Here is a 20,354-nt window from a genome sequence, read left to right on the forward strand (position 1 = left end):
TAAACACATTTTGTGCCTAAAAAGCAAAAAATACAGCGAAAATTCATTATTCTTAAATTTGACATGTTCTTTTAGCAAAAAAAAATATTTAAATGAATAAGTTCACATGAGAACTTACAGCATTCACTTAATGCCTATCAGGGTATGGGTAAATATTTCTTATTGTTTAAATAAAATCAAAGTCAAGTTTTCACTACGAATAAGAAGTATATTTTACCTCTTAGCAAAATAAATACTTGTGTGCATAAATCCAGTGGAATCAAAGAAATAACATCATTTTACAATTCAGCATAACCACATCTTTTTAAAACTCCAAAGCCCAAACTAAAAACTAGAGGCAAACCACAGTCGTAATTCCCAGGGCAACAGCTCTTACAAGATATGTACATACAGGCCAGCCACTATCTTGTGACATCATCAGTGATAGGTCTAAATATTCAATAAGCACATACATCAAGTTTAAGAAATTAAAAACTAACAATAAATATTTGTACAAGGATAAATGACGTGTCATGTTTAGGTTTAAACAATAAAATGTACCATATTTAGGCACATATAAATCATGTAATGTTTTCCATATTTTTATCCACCAGAAAAGCATGGTGTGTATTAATCATTAAATATAATTCCGTCAGAAAAATCAAACGACGTGTAAATGGATGTTTCCCAAAATTTTTCACCTCATATGAGAACGTTTTCCGTTACCGAGCAAAGTGGCGTGATTTTGGCATAGATCGAGTGTTCATCTACTGTCACACTGAAGCCACAACATCAGTATTTGTCGCGCGAGAAACCGTGCAAAATAACTTCCTGAAAAAACGTATGAAACTTTTAGCAACATGTTACTTACAATTTGAAATATTTACTTAGTAGTTTAAAAGCACAATGGAGACATTTGTTAAGGTCTATTCGGTACAAAATTGTGCTAAAATAAAATCATGAATTTTGCGGAAAATAACACCGAAGAGTACAAAAAATAACATTACTTCTGTTTAAAAAAAATCAACACCGAAAAATCTAGGGTCATAGTCTGGACTTAATTACAGAATCTCCACTAAAACATCACGCCATAATCAAATTTTGTGAATCATTGGTTTACCGCCAGGTGACAGCAGCGTCGGTGGCAGAATACTGCAGCGATGGATTGGCCGTGGCGGACCGATTGCATGGCCAGCAAGGTCTCCGGACCTTACACCATGTGACTTTCTTCACTTAAGAATTTGTTTAATATACCATCTACGTTCCTTTCCTTTCACAGAGCATAGAGGAACTGAAAACCAGGATTGCAGATGCAGGTCAACAGGAACATGTTAGTTAAGACCTGGGCTGAAATGTATTACAGGTGTGGGGGGGGGGGTGTCGTGTTGCCCCTGTTTTTCTTTTAATGAAACAGCTATTGCAAGCTATATTTCCGTGAACAAATGCATTAACAAGTTATATAATCTTATAATCACGAAGCTAATTTGTGTGGGCCCTGTATTGGAAACTTTACTCAGGACACAATAAAGAAAATCTCTGGAACAATCATTGACGCCAGGGTTGTTAAAGGTCCAGGAACCCATTAATTCTAATGGGTTCTAATGGGTTCCGCTGCAGGACCGGAATCTTTTTTCTGACAATTTAAATTCGGTCCAAGTTGCGTATTGTTTCGTTGCAAAGAGGTTTCTGGACAGAATTTAAATTGATCAGGGGAAAAGGTTCCTGGACCGTATTTAAATTCATCCTGGAAAAAAGGTTCCTGGACCGAATGTAAATTGATCTGGCAAAAAGGTTCCTGGACCGAATTGAATTACTTTGCAGATATAAAGGTTATTTACGGTCCAGAACCCATTTATGCTTGTTGATTTTCTCTCCTGGACCGGAATTGAATTTATTTAAAATTCCTGGACCTTTAACAACCCTTTTTGACGCCCTTTATATTCCTGTGCCACAGAAACCACAGGAATAAATATTGGCATGCCCCGGACATACCGACAAAGAAGGGCTGCTTCTGAGTTCCCAACGGTCAAATGGATGGTACGATTGGGCATGTACCATAGTAATATAGCTCTTTTCAGTTCTTACGGCGGGCGCTCTAGAAGCTGGCAGGGGAACTGGAAAGCGGGGATTACGCAACAGACCAACCAGACAACAGCAGTGGCGCCGAGAGACACGACGCGGCCGGAAAAGTACTACGTGAAACTCGTTCTACTGGCCGCTACGTTTCTTATCGTGCTGGATTGGTCTCTTCCCCGCTCCCCACTTCCCCTGCCAGCTTCTAGAGCGCACGCCGTAAGAACTGAAAAGAGCCATAGTTGATTGTTCGGTTCATTTGCTTTATTTTATTTCGCTTTTTTGCCACTTTGGCTAATCGCGATGACGGGGATGAGTGATGATATGAAGAAATTGATGAACTGACATTCACAAGGAACACACATGCTCAGGCCGGGATTCGAACCCGGGACCCCTGGCGCCGTAGCACGATGTTATAAACACTCCGCCACGGAAGTCGGCAGTATTGCTTAATAACGAATACAGGAGATAAGAACCTCACACTTCCTAAAGAGAAGAAATGGAGGGACAGACTATAGCTGCATCTCACCATTCATACCAATGTGTAGGTGTGACGCTACTCGTTTCTACGCACACAATATTATCCGTGAACATGTCAACGCATTGGCCTTGTGGTGGTCTACATTATCCACAAGGGTTGATCAAATGAAAAAGTACAAAACGACACTGTCGGTGTAAATGAATACTTTATTCAAAGTATCCTCCATAGGCCTGAGCACATTGATCCCATTGATGAACGAGCCGAATGATTCCTTTTTCCCAGAATTCCTTTGGCCGTGACGCGACCCAGTCCTTCACAGCGTCCTTGAGTTCATCGTCCGAGGAGAAGCGCTTTCCTTTGAGATATTTTTCAGGGGACCAAACACAAGGAAGTCACAGGTGGATAAGTCCGGACTGTAGGGCGGATGGTCTAGCTGCTCCCACTTGAACCTGGCCAGTTCCGCGTGTGTGACCCTGGAGACGTGTGGGCGTGCGTTATCATGGAGCAGAACCACACCCTCCGTGAACAGCCCCGGTCGTTTGTTCTTGATGGACCTGCGTAGGCTGCGGAGTGTCTCACAGTACACATCAGAGTTAATGGTTCGTCTGTGTTCAAGGAATTCCACAAGTAGCGGACCTTGCACATCGATAACGCCTCGCAGCTCCTCAACAGTCGAATTTGCCAATGTTAACGCCATCCTGTCCGAACACGCACTGCCGCGTCACTTGGACGGCGCTCTGTATCGGAGCCTCTACTCTCTCCTGCGCATGCGCGTTCCCCTGCATGCTCCGATGCCGCGTGGCGACTCCAATCGAACCCCTGCATATCACGCTACGTTCTCCCATCGCGGCATCGGTATTATATAAACGATTCCGTTGTTACGACGTTTCGTACCTTTTCATTTGATCAACCCTTGTAGTTGCGTATTCGTCTCACGCAAATTGGAGAAGCATTCTGCGTTGAATGAAAAGCTACGCACGTTCTATAAGTTCAACGCCCTTTGGCCTTCTCAATCATTAACAGAAAGAGGTAAATACAGGGTGTCTCAAAAGTAATAGCGGAAACTGACACAGGTGAAAGTACACGATAATAGAAGCAAAAAAGTCTCAGTAAACATGGGTCTGCAAACGAGCCGTTTTCGAGATAATTGCGAATGTGTGGTTACAAGCCGTCACTGACTTCATTGTTTGTAAACGTCGTTCTAGTTGGTAAAATGCTAATAATACAGTAAGAAAAGTCATTGGAGATCTCATTGCTTTTATTGTACAGTCACGGACACTGCCGGCTTGTAACGATTCCATTGAAAGTCAATGTTTTCATTACAAGCCGGCAGTGTCCGTGACTGTACATTCTACTTATATGCTGTTTGATTCCAACGCCACCTCTTGGAAATATTCTGTTTTGTAAACAAAGAGCAAACCTGGAACCTCGCAAGGAGTAAAGCACTCGGAGTTTACAAAATGCAATCAATGACGGCTTGTAACCACACATTCGCACACATTATCATTTTACCAACTAGGACTTCGTTTACAAACAATGAAGTCAGTGGCGGCTTGTAATCACACGTTCACGATTATCTCGAAAACGCCTCGTTTGCAGACCCATGTTTACTGAGACTTTTTTGCTTCTATTATCGTGTACTTTCACCTCTATCATTTTGCGCTATTACTTATGAGACACCCTGTATATCAATCGATTAATTGATTTGGTTTACAATACGTCGCCTTCTTGCCACTTTTAGCTAATTTTCCAGGGGGGGGGGGCGAAAGAGGCATATTTTTTACCCACAATAGTGATGCCCTCTCAAAAAACACTGTTTCAGTCTGAAATTATCATGTTCCGTCAACGCACTTGTAATGATTAACATAAATTATGCTACTGAAATGAAATTATGTGTGAAATATATACTTTTTAGGTGGACGTTACTTTTCCGGGGGTCGTGGCCCCCCTTCCGAACGCCCATGCTCTTGCCTTTACTTGATCATCACTAAAATTAACAAATGGTGCTGGAACAAATTAACTATTTACCAATATACGTGAAAGATTATGATCTGCATAGGACTGGCACAAGAACAACTCCAATTATGTAAAACCTGGGTAACCCAACAAGGTTAAATTAAATTCGTCGCTTTGTAAAGATTGCGCTAATGCTGTGGGTTTTATCTGAGAATTCCATTCCGTTGCATGATACCATTGCTTCATGTCTGTCAAGGGCATGTTTAATTGTTTCGCCCTAACCATGAGGTAATGTCTTCGTAATCAAGCCTGCATATCACACATTTTGGCTTGCCTGTCAATTATTATGTTCGGAAATTTACTTTAGATCTTTTGGACTTCTCTTTTAACGATTGCATTCCTTCTTTCACCTCTTCTTGTTTATCTCTTTTCCAATTTCAACCTTAAGGCGTGTCCCCACTATGCCAGTTGGCAAGGCCGCGCGTAAAAGCAAGTGGGTACGTTGACAGGCCAGTTGCCAGGCCGATTCCAACCCGACTAGTAGCGGCGCTGTCCTACTTCTCTCTCTTTGTACGCTTCTTCCCCTGTTTCTCTCTTTCTTTGTTTGGGTTTCTTCCATATTTTTTTATTTCTATCTTTCTTTTCCACTCGCAGTCTCTTATCTGTTTTCCCAACTCTTTCTCTATCTCCTTGTTTCTATGTTTTCCCTTCTCTTTTGATCTATTTTCCATCCCCTTCTTTGTTTATTTTTTACCTTATATTTTTCTTTAATCCACTCTTTCTACCTCTTTTTTCAATCTTTATCTTACTCGGCTTCCACAACTCTATCTTTCTCTTCTTATGTTCCCTTTTCTCTCCCTCTCTTCATATCTTTTTCAATATTTATATCCCGCTGTGTCCGTATATCTTACTTTCTCTGCTTCTTCCCCCGTTATCTTTCTCTGATTTCTCCTGTTCTCTCTCTCTCTCTCTCTCTCTCTCTCTCTCTCTCTCTCTCTCTCTCTCTCTCTCTCTCTCTCTCTCTCTCTCTCTCTCTCTCTCTCTCTCTCTTCCTGCCGTCCTTTGTTCCTCTCTATCATTCATCTCCTTCTAGTTCTGTCTCTTTACCTATTTTGGTGTGTTTATATGAAATTTGCTGTACTCTGATGCCTTCCAGGGTTCGATCCCACGTGGAGGTGCATGACTGCATCGGATCCTAATTCAAACTGTAGGTCCAGTCCCAATTAGCCTACATGAGCATAAGGTAGAGATAAACTATCCTTGCATGAAACTTCGATGTTGAAAACTCCAAGTTTCTGTGTAAGAAAATATTTGATGTTTACGATACTCCATAGCGATAGAGGGAAGGAATCTATATTGTGTAATATTATTGAACTTCTCTTGACATTGAAAGGAAAACTGTTGTGGGATGGTCCCCCCTCCCTCCTTTCTGTTCCGGTAACTTTACGTCGTTCTTCATTATATTGGGTAAATTTTGACTAATTGGGTGGTTTTCTTTGTCATCCAATGTAAGCTACCTATATCTAAAAACATTATTAACACTAGAAAGATGAAATCTGGTCGATCTAATATCCACCTACTATCTTATGGGAGTCAAAATTATATCGGTTGATCGACTGTCTGTGAGTTTATTAGTAATTTCTCGACACCTACAAGGAAGTTGGAAGGAAAGTGACAAGGACGTAGATGAAGTTGTCCGCGGCTTTCACTGAAGGTGCTATCCCAGCATTCGTCTAGAAGAACAGAGGAAAAACAGAGTCGAGATGACACGTTACAGGATTACAACCTACGACTTCATATCTGCAACAAATGTGATAATAATAATACAGCTCTAACTGATATGCCGCACCCTGTATTAGAAAAAAATAATGTTAGTCATTGAACATGTCAAGCTTTGTGACAACATTGTCGGCGAAAGTGATGAAAGTCCTAAGATAAGACTAATGGACAGTAATGAGCACTTTTAGCAAGTTCAGATTTCGGATTAACTTACGAAAGTGATAACCATATTGATTATTATTGTGTCACCTGGTAAAACCCATTAATGATAAGAAGTCATCCACCTTAGAACAGCTTAGTAGGTGTTGATTGCATGAGCATGTTCTTAGAAATTAATAATGTTTATTTTCTCTTCTGACTAGTTATCATAGTACTCCCTGCACACACTTGCACTATGCACATCAGTGGCGTATGCGTAGTCCAAAACCTGGACTATATCACTATGGTGCGTGGTCGTAAGCTATGGAGGAAGAGAGAAGACTAGGCTCGCATGAACTCCCGAAGTTGTTAAACGTGGTTAGACTCGCCAATTTTGCTCGCTGTTTACTTTTTTCAATGAATCCACGTTGCCATCCCAACGGCAGTCAGGTTGTAAACTTCTAATAATTCAGGTTGCCAACTTCCAATAATTCAGGTTGCCAACTTCTAAGAATTCAGATTGCCAACTTGCAATCATTCAGGTTGCGAACTTCTAAGAATTCAGGTTGCCAACTTCTAATAATTCGGGTTGCCAACTTCTAAGAATTCGGGTTGCCAACTTCTAATAATTCAGGTTGCCAACTTCTAATAATTCAGGTTGGCAACCTCCAATGATTCAGGTTGCCAACTTCTAAGAATTAAGGTTGCCAACTTCTAAGAATTCAAGTTGCCAACTTCTAAGAATTCAAGTTGCCAACTTCTAAGAATTCAGGTTGCCAACTTCTAAGAATTCCTGTTTCCAACTTCAGCATCGCCATTATTTTCTTACTGAAATGGGTAAATTTGTTCAAAGTTTCTAATCGATCTTTCTTCCGTATTTTACTCTCTACGCTTCAGGCTTCTCAGATAGAATAGTTAGCCTAGAATATACGCTCCTGATGCATATCTTTGTCTACAAAATGTGCAATAGCAGCTTCTAGAAGATCCTACATTTATGTCTCCGTACAGCTCCGACAAACTTTTACCACGCATGGAGGACATCAAAACCAACAACTTTTTTCCAACAATGTTTGAAGCTCACGATAAACTTTTTAAAATCCTGAAAGAAACTGTACAGTCAGCGGCAATAAAAATGGGACACCTAGATCATGAAATACTCGCTTGCGTGCAAAGCGTTATGTGTGTTGCATAACTCTACGGCGGTGGTGAAAGTTGCCATTGAAAATTTGTTACTAAAATCCACTTATCGCAGTATAATTAGGTAACACACATGATGTCTTGCAGGGAAGCGAGCATTTCAGAATCTAGGTGTCTTGTTTGTATTGCCGGTGACCGTACATATTAATGGTTACCACTGGCATTTAGTTTTCAGGCAGAACAAGCATTCAACCGGCTTCCTTGGCGGTGAGTCAAACGTCATAGGCCCGCTTTGGACGAAAGCATTTTCCTTAGCATTTTTCTTAACATTTATGCCATGATCAAAAAGCAGCCGTGTAAAGTGAGAAATGTTATGGCATTTTAGATGCCATGGCATATTTCATGGCATTTCTCAAGGATAGGCTCGGTCCGAATCATTTTTCGTAGCGTAACCAATCAGAAGCGACCTCTAGGTCACGAGTTCAGCTGTAATGGCGGCCGCGTGAGATGTAAACAATGCATCACTTCACATTTTTAAACGACGATAACTATTCAACCGATAGGAATAGCGTTTCCTATAAAAAGGTGTTAGGCACAAATCAATGGCACTGCTTAAATACATACTTTACAACGTTTAATGTACACGTATGGAAGAATATTTTAGTTATTTCAATTGTAAACACCGTGCACTCACCGTAGATAGTGGAACTCCATGCGCCTTTGTTGCTGTATGTATTATACATTGTAATCGCAAAAGCTAACCGAAATGTTCCATGAAATGCTTTCGTGTAAATGCTATAAGATTTTGGAAGCATTTGCGTAGCATTGATGCTAGCAAAATTGGTAAAGGAAATGCTTTCGTCTAAGCGGGACTTAGGTTTCAACCTTGGTCAAGGCATAGATGTATCATCATTGTCCCATAATCCATTTCATCTGCTGAACATTCATTCTCATCATTTCGATTAACCGAGAGAAGGAAAAACCAAAATTTAAAGAAACCATAAACCAATCATATAATCATTCGTCCTCATCTTTGCAACTAGCCAAAAGTGGAAGAAAAGGAATTAAAAAATCAGTCAATCAATAAATGAGCACGGGATTACCTTACCTTATTGCGTCAAAAGCTTGTCTTAAGTTTACAGTACTTATACTCAGGTAGGCTGGACCTACAGTTTAAAGTGTGATCTGAACTATTGCGCTTCGTGTCACATCCAGGAATCGAACTCCACTTCACCAGCGGCGACGTTACCCTACGTACTACGTGGAAAAGAGGTTGTATTGCATTGTTTCGCAACCTGCGGGCCGGGACCCACTGCTGGGTCCCGAGAGGGCGTTTGGTGGGTCGCGAAGTCGGGTTCGAAAATGTATTTACTGTGTCTTAAAAACCTATTACATTTAAATTACTAAGATTCGGATATTTAGATTAAGACTTAACAATTTTTTTAAGAGGTGAGTACCCTGAACTTTCGGATGAGGCATTAAAGTTGCTCATGCCGTTCTCCATATCATATTTGTGTGAAAAGGGATTTTCATCTCTGATTCAAGTAAAAAGCAAGTACAGAAATAGACTTGACGCTCACTCAAATTTACGACTTAAGTTAACCACCATTGAACCCAACATACAGCAGATTATGCGGAAAATGCAGCCCGTACCTTCACATTAGTTCGGCGAGTAAAAAAGAATTAAATGATTTAAATTTCAACATGTGTGTTTAGTTAGATGTTAGACCAAAATAAATTAGTCTGTTAAATTACATATTTACTTTTCTAGAATGAAGTATGTGTAATATATTTAAGCAAGCCTAAAAGAGGGCTTGTTAAAGTACACGATGTTAGGAAAAGATATGATTCTGAACTGGGTGCACACCCCTGCAAGTAATTCTGCTGGCTTATGGGTCCCATGAAGTGTAATATACTTGAAGGTGGATCCCGGACTAAAAAAGGTTGAGAACAACTGCTGTATTGTGCCTGTCTTCCCAGGAGGTCATTCCTTATACCCTGGTTTTCTTACTCCATAGGTTAACATAGACCAAATGGATCAAAGAACTCAAGGAAACATCAATGCTCAACCGAGGATTCGTAACACGTTACGCTGGCATAACTTAGCGATAAATTTCAGAACGCGGCCTGCTGTAATTGCTGAAGGTTTCAGTTATCTTACTTTCACTCAAACCATGTCCTCCAGTGATAATTTACTTGTCCACCAGCGCTCATGCATGTTCCATAGCCTGTAAAACATTGACTTGATAAAATATGTTCTAAGACCGTCAATTTCCCTGTTTGAGTCCACTATATGCATAGGTAGACTTATCGGAAGTAGAGTTTAAAATGCGATCCTCGTGGTATCGAACTCGGAACCCCTTGATTACAAGGCTACGGTGTTACCACTGCGCCATCAGGTAGACACCGTCAATTTCCGCTGCTGCATTCAACTAACCTTTGCAGTGATAGTGTAAATGTTCTATCTCCAAATTGTTAACAAATAGAGATATTTTGGATATGGTCTATTTCGGATGTAATTGTTTCATCTCTGCTATCGTATGCAACAAATATTGATGTATTGAAAGTATTTTTGGTCCATGCACAGAATTTAGAAGCAGCCACGAGAATTCAAACTCAGCTGAAACCTTGCGACAATTTCTTCTAACAGCATCAAACGCCATCAGAGTATGAGATAAACCACTTACATTCTAATCTCATTCACTTGCGGGAGATGCTTAGCAGTAGTAGTGATCTTCTGTTCTCACTTTTGTTGTTAAGAGATAAACTTTTTGAATAATAGTGGAATGAAAGTAGTTGATTGATTTCCCAAAATATGAATTATTTATTTTACTTTGCTACAGAATAACCTCGCAAATACCTTTCTAATTTTTTTACTAAGTGCCTTAGTGTGATAGCCTGAGGTGAAACACGTCTGTTAGTGACACGTGACAGCAACAGTGTTGCCAGTGTCCCTCGTGATATTGTGAAAACATCGATTTTTGGAACAGCCCATTTTTTCCCTTGTGCAATGTTTTTTGAAACTTCGTCAAAGTTCTTTTTCTGTCAAATTCAATAGATGGCCATCCAAATTGTTCGTTAGTATTGTGAAATGATGCAAAAATTTACCTCAGTGAGTTCTGTGCATCAATACACACGATTTGCAAAAAAAAAAATTCCGCCTTTGGCAACACTTTGCTTATTTGTTATTAAAACATGCATGTTCTTACATATGTTTGTCTCTCTAAATTTTCCCAATATACAGGGCATTCTCTTGGCAGAAAGCGTTTCTTCTCATTCCGATTTGCTATTCCGTTATACTGTCGTAAACACCGGGTTGCGTGACTTTTCGGAGACTCTGTACATTAATTACTATGTGAATCACTGATCAATCATTAGAAGCAAGGCAAATCAACATATGAAGAATGAAAAATACTGTGAGTTGCCAGAAATGTTTATCTTACTTTCAACCTCCTCGACTTCAATTACTTTATTATCTAATTCACTGCTAAAATTGTTCCAGTGTATATGATTTTATTGCTATTGTATTTTATTGTACTCTCTTAATTTCTTTGTAATCTTGAATTTTATTTTATTTTCATTTTAATCTGTTCTATTGTATGGGATTTTATTCATTTTGTATTATATTATACTTTCTTGTTCAATTTCTGTGTAATCTTGAATTCTCTTAAAATCTTTATTTTAATCTGTACTTCTGGGGGTTAGGTGGTAGACAAGCAACAGCTGAACCTCGCCCAGCTATAAAGTCAATTCAGTGTAATTTTGAAATTACATTTTACTAAATAAACTACTGCATAACCATACAGGACAATAGTCGATTATGTATAGGCTTGTTGACAAATATAAAATTAGGTATAAATTAGTAGGCAACTACTGTATCTAATAAACCTGCTGCGTCCCGGTATAAGTCGTGCCAGGTAGCGTTAACTGTTGAGGTACAGTGGCTGATCGATTTGATTTTTTCATTGATTTTTGTTATTTAGCGCCGCTTTTCTGCCACTTGTGGCTAATCACGACGATGAGGATGAGTGATGATATGATGAAATTGATGAAGGGACATTCACAACGAACACCCATGGCGGGGATTCGAACCAGGGTTGTTAAATATCCAGGAACGATTAAATTCTAATGGGTTCTATTGGGTTCCGCTGCAGGACCGGAACCTTTCTTTCTCGCACAATTTAAATTCGGTCCAAGTTGCGTATTGTATCATTGAAAAAAGGTTCCTGGACCGTATTTGAATTGAAGCGGAAGAAAGGTTCCTGGACCGAATTCAAATTGAGCCGGAAAAAGGTTCCTGGACGGTATTCAAAGTGAGCCGGAAAAAAGGTCCCTGGACCGTATTTAAATTGAGCCGGAAAAAAGGTTACAGGACCGAATTGAAATACTTGAGGGATAAAAAGGTTCTTTACGGTCCAGAACCCATTTACATTTGCTGATTTTCTCTCGTGGACCGGAATTGAATTTATTTAAAATTCCTGGACCTCTAACAACCCTGATTCGAACCGGGACCCTTGAGGTCGTAGCGTGCTGTGATAGCCACTCCGCCACGGAAGTCGGCGGTTGAGAAACACTGGTGCCGGCCCCGTGGCGGAGTGGTTAGCACATCGCGCTACGACGCCAGGGGTCCCGGTTCGAATCCTGGCCTGGGCATGGATGTTTGTGAGTGTCCATTCATTAATTTCTTCATATCATTACTCATCTTCGCAAATTACCCAAAAGTGGCAGGAAAAGCGAAATAAAATAAATCAAATCAAAATATTAAAAAACAAACACTGGTATAGCAGAAAACGATAAGCAGCGTGGTATGATAAGAAATCGGGGCAATAGACGAACACTTACCACAAATAAGACTGTTACAGAACTTGCCATAGCCTCCTTACCTTGCATAAATGCATTTCGCAGTGTGCTTTACGAGAAATATTGACTGTAGTTTCAGTGACATTACAAAAATCGCCCTCTGCACTGAAAAACACATGAAAGTCAACAATAAACATCCAAATTGCTTACCTCTTTCTTTCTGCCGCAATCGCAAGGTGGGCGCGGGGTGACCACTGCTTTAATGGTGCACTCGAACCGGTTGCCATACCTCGGATAGTAGCCAGATCGGAACACAATGTTCATCTTGTTGGTGGTCGAGTTGACGGAGAAGGGTTCCGTCGCCACGCCGCAGAAGACATGGGCATCTCCAAGCTCCAGGTCACCGCTGGGAGACACCATCAACCTATCGGACGCGCAGTTATTGGTGGCGTCTGTGAGGAACTCTGTGCATTCGAACTCCAGATGGGTGCCCGGGGGTGAGTCCGCGAACCATCTACACTCCACACCTCCTTGGTACGTGTTCGGGTAGTTCGGCGAATAGATGTGGTAGAGCACGTTGAGTTCCGCATTCTGGTAGAAGTCACATCCAGGAGTCACTCTGGTAGGTTTCTTCCTCTGGGTCTGCGACGGTTCCTTACCGAAAACATTATCGTCAGAAGGTCCCGAGATAGCGCACAGGCAGGCGACCAAAAGGTGAATTAGGCAGATGAGGGACTTTGCCATATCTTCCATGGCCGATTCAGCGTGATGAACGTTGGCCTGGAAAGACTGCGTTGCGGTACCGTGTCTAAATTAGCAATCGCCAATCGTACGACCTGCACATTTATTAGTTGGCGCGTTCTCCTCACTAAGGTGTGACGTAAACACATGTCGTGTGGCATATCAGTATTGCCAAAGGCAAGCAGGGGGAGGTGACGAGAGGTGGAGCAACACCTGAGATAATGACTTCACGACTCGTCGTTTTGAAAATAGCTTTATTTGTCGGAGGATCAAGCGCAACAATCTTCTCTACCTCACAGCATCTTTTGTTTTACATTTACATATTGTTGAATTACCGCAATAATGATTTCCATTGTATGCTCAGCAAGATCGCACTTCGAAACAGCGAGCGCGAGTTGGTTATTTGCGCAAGTGTATCGCAGATGTTAAACATACTCTCGCTGCTAAGGTCATGCTTCACATCTTGAGACCTGATCATATAAGTAGTGACGTACTTGGTTAATTCCTGTTGTCTCCCACTTCGCAGAATTGAAGTCTATCAGAACGACATGTACTCGTATTGGGTTACAAAATATAAAACTATTGTTTGTTGACTAACCTTAACGTGGGATTTCAGCACGTTTAGTTTGATTGATTGATTGATTTGGTGTTTTAAGTCCACTTTATGCACAGGAAGGCTAATCGGGACTGGACCTACAGTTTAAAGTGGGATCCGAACCACTATGTGAGCACTTTTAGAGTTAAAAGTGGTAAAATGATTGTTATTTTTTCATGTTTATGGTAAAATAATGTTTTTCTTGCTTGTGGTAAAATAATTGTTTTTTTCAAGCAAGAACTTCACGTTTAAAAAAGCATTTGATTATTATACATAATAAAAAATTACGAAATTACGCGATTTGTCACAAATAAAATATTACGAGAAATGTAGCGGTTTTAGTTACTTATTTCTTGCAATTTCTTATAATATTGGACACAAGTCACGTAAAATAACAACAATGGCCTGTACAGAGTAAACAAAACATATTATTATTTGATTTTCATTAATTCGTGTATCTTTCCCTATCCGTCGACTGTGACACAAGCTCCAGTGTACAGAATAAACTAATTAATCCCTGGGCACAGACAAGATGCGAATACTTTGGTAGTTTAGTATTATACGCACTACCTGATTTCCGACCGTCTGTTTTCTGGGAAAGCAAAATAAACACTTATGGACATAATAGGAACACTGTTTTTGAAAGTTTACAATATAACATACAATTTCTAACCTAACCTAACTGCTTGAGCAAGGGGTTTTTGCGCGGTACGGTAAGTGATGCATGTTTGCGAGGGGAAAGTAATTTAACGTAGACAAATGAGGTAGTCCGTATAATACTAAAGTACCAATACTTTTATGTCAGACATCCCCCCCCCCAAAAGAATCTGAGTCCAGAAGAGGAGTGTTTACTATATTTTAAATAGTTCCCGTAAACAATATTTTTTTTTTTTACATGTGTATGTGTATGTACGTACGTGCGGTAGTTGTATAAAAATAAAGATTTTACATCATACAAAACAATATTTGGAAACAACGATTTGTAGTTGTAACGCAACTGCAACGATTCTCTGTCAGCTGTAAGACCGAAGTAAATAGAAATACACGTGGCTTCTGAGAATCTTCCTTTCATCCATAATATGAATGATGTTTTAGTTTAAGGGAATGTTAGATGTCAATTAAATGTTTAATTTCAAAGCCAAAGAAAACTTACAAAAGATAGTGCTCCAAATATATTTCCACGTGAAGCCCCTCCACCAAGGAAGAAACTGGCCATGTATATGAATCTACCCATACAAAATTAAAATTCACCGTAATTAACAAGATATTTGTGTGAATATCAAATTCTGCCATCAAATGTCCTTCAGTTTTTAACCGTGGATGAAACACTGTGGGTATGCTTGCTCAAGTACACCAACGGCAAAAGAAATAGTAGGCGAATTTCCCATCACCATTTTCATTCAGTCATTTTTCTTTAATGTAGTATTCATGAATTGAAATCGATAAGCATGGGATAATATCTGGGTAACACTTTACAATACCGGAGACGGATTTCTTCAAATTTACATTAGAAAGTACTTACGTAAATCATTTTCTGTAGCGTTGTTGATGTTCGGGAATGTAGTTTTGATCCATTTTAATGCGAATGCATGTGGTTTTCTACGAAAATCTATTTCCGACGCGCTATTGCTGCTGCCGCCATTTGCTTTCTGCACGAGAGCACAATACGCGCTATTGCTGCTGCTACAACATGATGTGTCGAGGATGCGTCGTGAAGTTGTTGCCGGGTGTGGAAGATGCCGTGGAATTTGTAATTCCGATGTTGTCCGTATATGCTAAATTGAACGAAAGGAGTGCTAATGGAACCTAACCTAACAGGCCTAACCTAACCTAGTAGGCATACCTCGTCCCCGTGATGGTTCGTGGGGCTATCGTATGTAAGAAATATACATTATTTTCGTTAGAAATCCATTATTTCACCTAAAGAAATGTTCTGCAACGCAGAATAGTACGTTATCAATGTAAAAAATTGCGAAATAAATCATTGATAGGTGTCTCCGGTATAGTAAAGTAGTACCAATATCTGCTTCGCATCAACAGAATTCTATACCTTAAAACAACATAGGATTTACAATAAGAGAATGAAAATACTGATAGACAATTGGCTTACTATTATATTTGCCGTTGACTGTATCAAACATCAGTGAATGTAATTGTGAAGCTAGTCAGCAGACCTACATACTGAGGACGTTCGGAAGTCTCCTGCGCATGCTCTTTACAATGCACGGAGCGTTCCGTAAAACGTCACAATATACGTAGATTCGCTTCGTATATGCGCAGGGATATGAAAATAATCCACCTCTGTTTACATTCAGGTGCATACAAACTAATAAAGAGTGTTCAGAGTCTTTCTGTTTGTAGTGCTATTGAGAGATTGGCGGTTTGTGATAACATACAGGTTCATGGTTTCCTTGCAAGGTTCCTGATAACAATGCCTCCTTTATAACGGTACCAGCAGCACAGAAGACTTTTAAAATCGAATTCCTCGACAGTGGAAGGTCAGCAGCACATGCTACCTCGCATTCTATGCTGTTATTACAGCCACCCGCATGTGCACGATGCATTCCACTTCTGGCATGTGCTTTTTGGTAAAGTTCCACACATAATCAGACTAATGTAGTTATATACCTTGGATTTCATCACAAAATGAGGACAATTCTGTTTCAATATTAAAGTTTACTTCATCCTGCGACCCAAATGTTAAATCTCTTCTGAATGACTGATTCGGAATTGACAACACATGCGCGCCATCTCGTGATAAGTGGGACAAAAACACGCGTTAGATTATGAGCAATGTAAAGTAATCTATCAAGATCCCTTGGAATTGGACGGAGACTAGATTGAAACCACAGTTTAACTATCCCGGGAATCTATGGAGCAAGACCGTACAGAAAGGTTGAGAAGGGGAGAAATCGAGTGGGTGGAGCGAAACAGTACACGATGCTGCAAATAGCTGGCAGCTGAAGTCGATTTCTCCCCTCGACGCAATCCCGTTCCCTCTCACGTGTTCCTTGGCCGAGCCTTCTCGGGTCACTATTTGCGCAGAGACTTGTTTTCTCTTGCTCGCTCCAAAGATACCCGGGACATAGTATACATGTCTTTTAGGTCTACGCAGGTAATATACTGAGATTTCTTTCCCTAACATGTCTGGCTTTTATGCATTTTAGCTTGGAAGCGAGTTACAACTCTCGTATCATCCAATCAGCATGCGAGCCGCTGACGTCATCTCAACCCAGCACCTATCGCTAACCCTCTTGCTCACGGTCTAGGCTGTTGGTAGGCTCGCTAACTAGCCTGAAGCAGCCACGTGGAGATGTTCCGAAAATAATGTTATTTTCTTTAATTTTCGTCACTCTTCTGTCTTTCATTCTAATCATAACGATGGGGACGAATGAGAATTATACTAATTTGAATGTAAAATTTTGTTTTCAAGTCCACTTTATGTACAGTTAGGTTAATCGGGACTGGACCTACAGTTTTAAGTGACATCCGAACCACTATACAATGTGCCACTACCGGGTATTGCACTCGGGACCACTTGATTAAAAGCCGACGACATTACCAGACAGTAGATGGCATTGGTGAAGAAAGATTCACGAGAGAATAGCGATGCCCAAGTCGTGACTCACATCTGCATCCCGGGTTCGAATCCCCGATCTGGGCATGGGTGTTCTTTGTGAGTCTCCCTTCATCAATGTCATTATAATATCTCTCATCCTTACATTCGGAATTCCTCAAAAGTGGAATAAAAGCGAAGTAAAATAAACGAAATCAATTGTTTAAACATAGAACTTCCGGTTGCTAAAATGTGGATGCTGCAGAAATAATTCTAAACATACATAATTTTTCTGAAATTAAAATGCCACTAAGGTTCTTCCAAGGGAGATAAAATTTCAGTCTTCCCTGTGACGAGACAAATGACACGATGCAGAATTTTAACTATTATGTCGCCAAAATAAGCTATTCGGTATTGGTGTGAAAGAAATTCATTATAGAATAGTAATAAATACAAGCAAACGTTTACGAAACATATTTTATATTACCCTTTGCAGAAGAAAAAAAACCATTTTCTTTCAATTCACTTAGTAATACCTAGTAATTATCTGTGTTGTAGCAGTTAAGTAGACACGCACATATTCGGTGAATATTTAACTATTCAGCCTAAAACGAGTTTCTTCGGCAAGATAGCGTAAACAAGGGTATAACATAAAATATATTTCTGATTCATTTTAATTTATCATGTCCTGAAGTTCCTCCTTAGGCTCATTCTCGATTTATGAAGCTTTAGTTGTGTGGCTGAGACAACTCTCCGGCCCCCTCCCCCCCTCTCTCTGTCTCTATCACACACACACACCAGTAAGTAGAGTATGACTACTCCTGTAAAGTCTTTGGATATTGTTCGTTAATAGCTTGAAAGCGAGCCTTTCTCCTCTAAGCGTGTTTCCCAATGCCTTGCTTACGTCACTTCAGCCCAGCTCATTTCTCCTTCTTTCCAAATCTTTGAGTGTTAGGGAGAATCCACACCGAAGCCACAGGCGACATTTTCAAAATTTCACCAATCCAACGTAGCCTTGTGCGGCCTGTCATGCTGCTACGGTGTGAAACGTTACTGCGGATTGGTTCGTTCCTGAGCGGCATGTGTTTCGTGTCGCTTGTAGCTTCGGTGTGAGTTCTCCCTTAAAAGGTTCGCTGGCAGCCTAGTTCACACTCATCACAAACTTTAAGGACATAATCAGACTCTTACGAATTTTAAACATAATTTCTTTTAGCCTTTGGCATAAAAAAAAACATTAATGAATATATCATTCATCTTTTTCACTAATGCGATATTACATTTTGAAATTGTATACATTTCTACATCAATAATCTAAGCGTTATCAGTAAATATGCCATACCCATTCATTCTTGTTAAATTTACTTTCAAGAATTTCAGTTTATTTACATTTCCACAAACCCAAGAGTTTTTACCAATAAACAAACATCTGGCACGTGTTAACACGAGATGCCGCTGGCTGTAAACATGTTTTCCTCGCTACACTTATTTATTTCTAACGTTGTATAAAGTATTGTAATTAATTAAAGATTTACAACATTATGTAATTGTATTTCCCACCTGTATACCAGCATTAAAGCAAGATCTCACACTATGGCCGTCTTATTTCACAACCAGGTGTCGCAAATGAATGAAACTGGAGATAAAATATGGAATGGAAATGTAGTGCATGCTTCTCAAGAAATAAGACGTGCTGCTGCATATAGCGATTATTTAATGAATCAGTTTCAGTGACGAAATGTAAGACAGAGATTCAGTGTTTACTACGAATATTCATAATCTCTTGTTGCGCAGGGGCAAACATGATTCTTAATTTTTCTAACGTCATCGATTTGTTTCTTCATTCATACATTAGCAAATATGACTGCCTCGAAGAATATTTCAAGTCATGCAATGAACTACGATTGCTGAAAATATCGACATTTCACTATGGTGTTTCTTAATGTGCTCCAGGTTTATAAAGATATGTGGTTTAACAAGATGACTAAACTTGATAAAACAGGCTCATGAAGTATGGAGAACTAAAATTGTTAGAAGAAAAGGTCTAAATATGGCCCCCCCCCTTTCTATGTCATTTTCGGATGAAAAAAATTAATATATCAAGCACCTGTCTTTAAAATGCATATATATGAAATATATACTTAAATCTAATAGCATACTAAAGTATAGAAGGTCTCCATTTTATTTTTAAAAAAGAGCAATTTCCAAAAAATGGTAAAATTATGTATTTCAAAATTGTGGTCTAAATATGAGCTACCAGTGGCAATATCACAAAAAGCAATTAAAATTTTAAAAAAAGTCATTTATCGCTAGAACATTATAAAATTCATATTTATGAATAATCTGTTGTTTTGAAAATCACGCGGAATGGGAAAAATCGAAATTAAGAAAAACATCAAAATATTTCTTGAAAATGTGATCTCAGCATTAGACCTCATGTCATAGCCCATATTTAGACCATCACGCTATTTTTCTTCTTCAATTTATTTTCGCTCTCTGTGGTACATATTTCACAAACAAATCATGGCATTAAAAAAGCCCACATTTGTTTTATGTTCCGCTAATGTCATAACCTATACAAAGCAGATGAGAATTCAGAAAGCGCTGAGATAAAACATACCTGCAAAACGTTTTCAGAGGTCGTAATTCTATAACAGCGTCCAAGGCCGAAACTAACCACCATTTCTCTTGCGAATTGGCGCCGCAACCTTTGCCCTTGACAGATAACCAGTTCCAATAGCCTCTGCCACGCTGCAGCACTCGTGAGCACTGGTAACTCCAAAACCTATATTTAAACCTTCGCCCATATTTAGACCTTCTCCTCTACTTGTACTCGTATATAAGTTTTTTCCACTATGATTTATCTACACGTGCTCGACAATCCCCTAACATCCCCTCAAAATTTTGAGACACCAAGTAAAGAAGGAATTATGGCAATTTTGGTGCTACATTTACCATTACACACCTCCCCCCTCCCCTTATGACGGCGAGCTACGTGCTCGTCTATAACTCTACGATATAGCAAATTCCTGGTGTATAATTTTTGCTACTTGGTAATCTCTCTGGACATTATTATTATTATTATTATTATTATTATTATTATTATTATTATTATTATTATT

The 20,354-nt window shown here is 39.6% G+C and overlaps 1 protein-coding gene across 1 annotated transcript in view; it reads right to left on the reverse strand.

The window, feature by feature from the left end:
• LOC145980280 (venom serine protease 34-like) overlaps window positions 1-13,225 on the reverse strand; it is a 33,138-nt gene extending 19,913 nt beyond the window's left edge. Inside the window, exon 1 of the mRNA XM_083113291.1 lies at window positions 12,554-13,225. Coding sequence (XP_082969417.1) covers window positions 12,554-13,096 — 543 coding nt within the window. The 5' untranslated portion in view covers window positions 13,097-13,225. The remainder of the gene's footprint in view (window positions 1-12,553) is intronic.
• Window positions 13,226-20,354: the final 7,129 nt, after the last annotated feature.

Source organism: Lepisma saccharinum, chromosome 27 (assembly GCF_977018435.1).
Source record: "Lepisma saccharinum chromosome 27, izLepSacc3.1, whole genome shotgun sequence".
In the NCBI taxonomy this organism is placed as follows: domain Eukaryota; kingdom Metazoa; phylum Arthropoda; class Insecta; order Zygentoma; family Lepismatidae; genus Lepisma; species Lepisma saccharinum.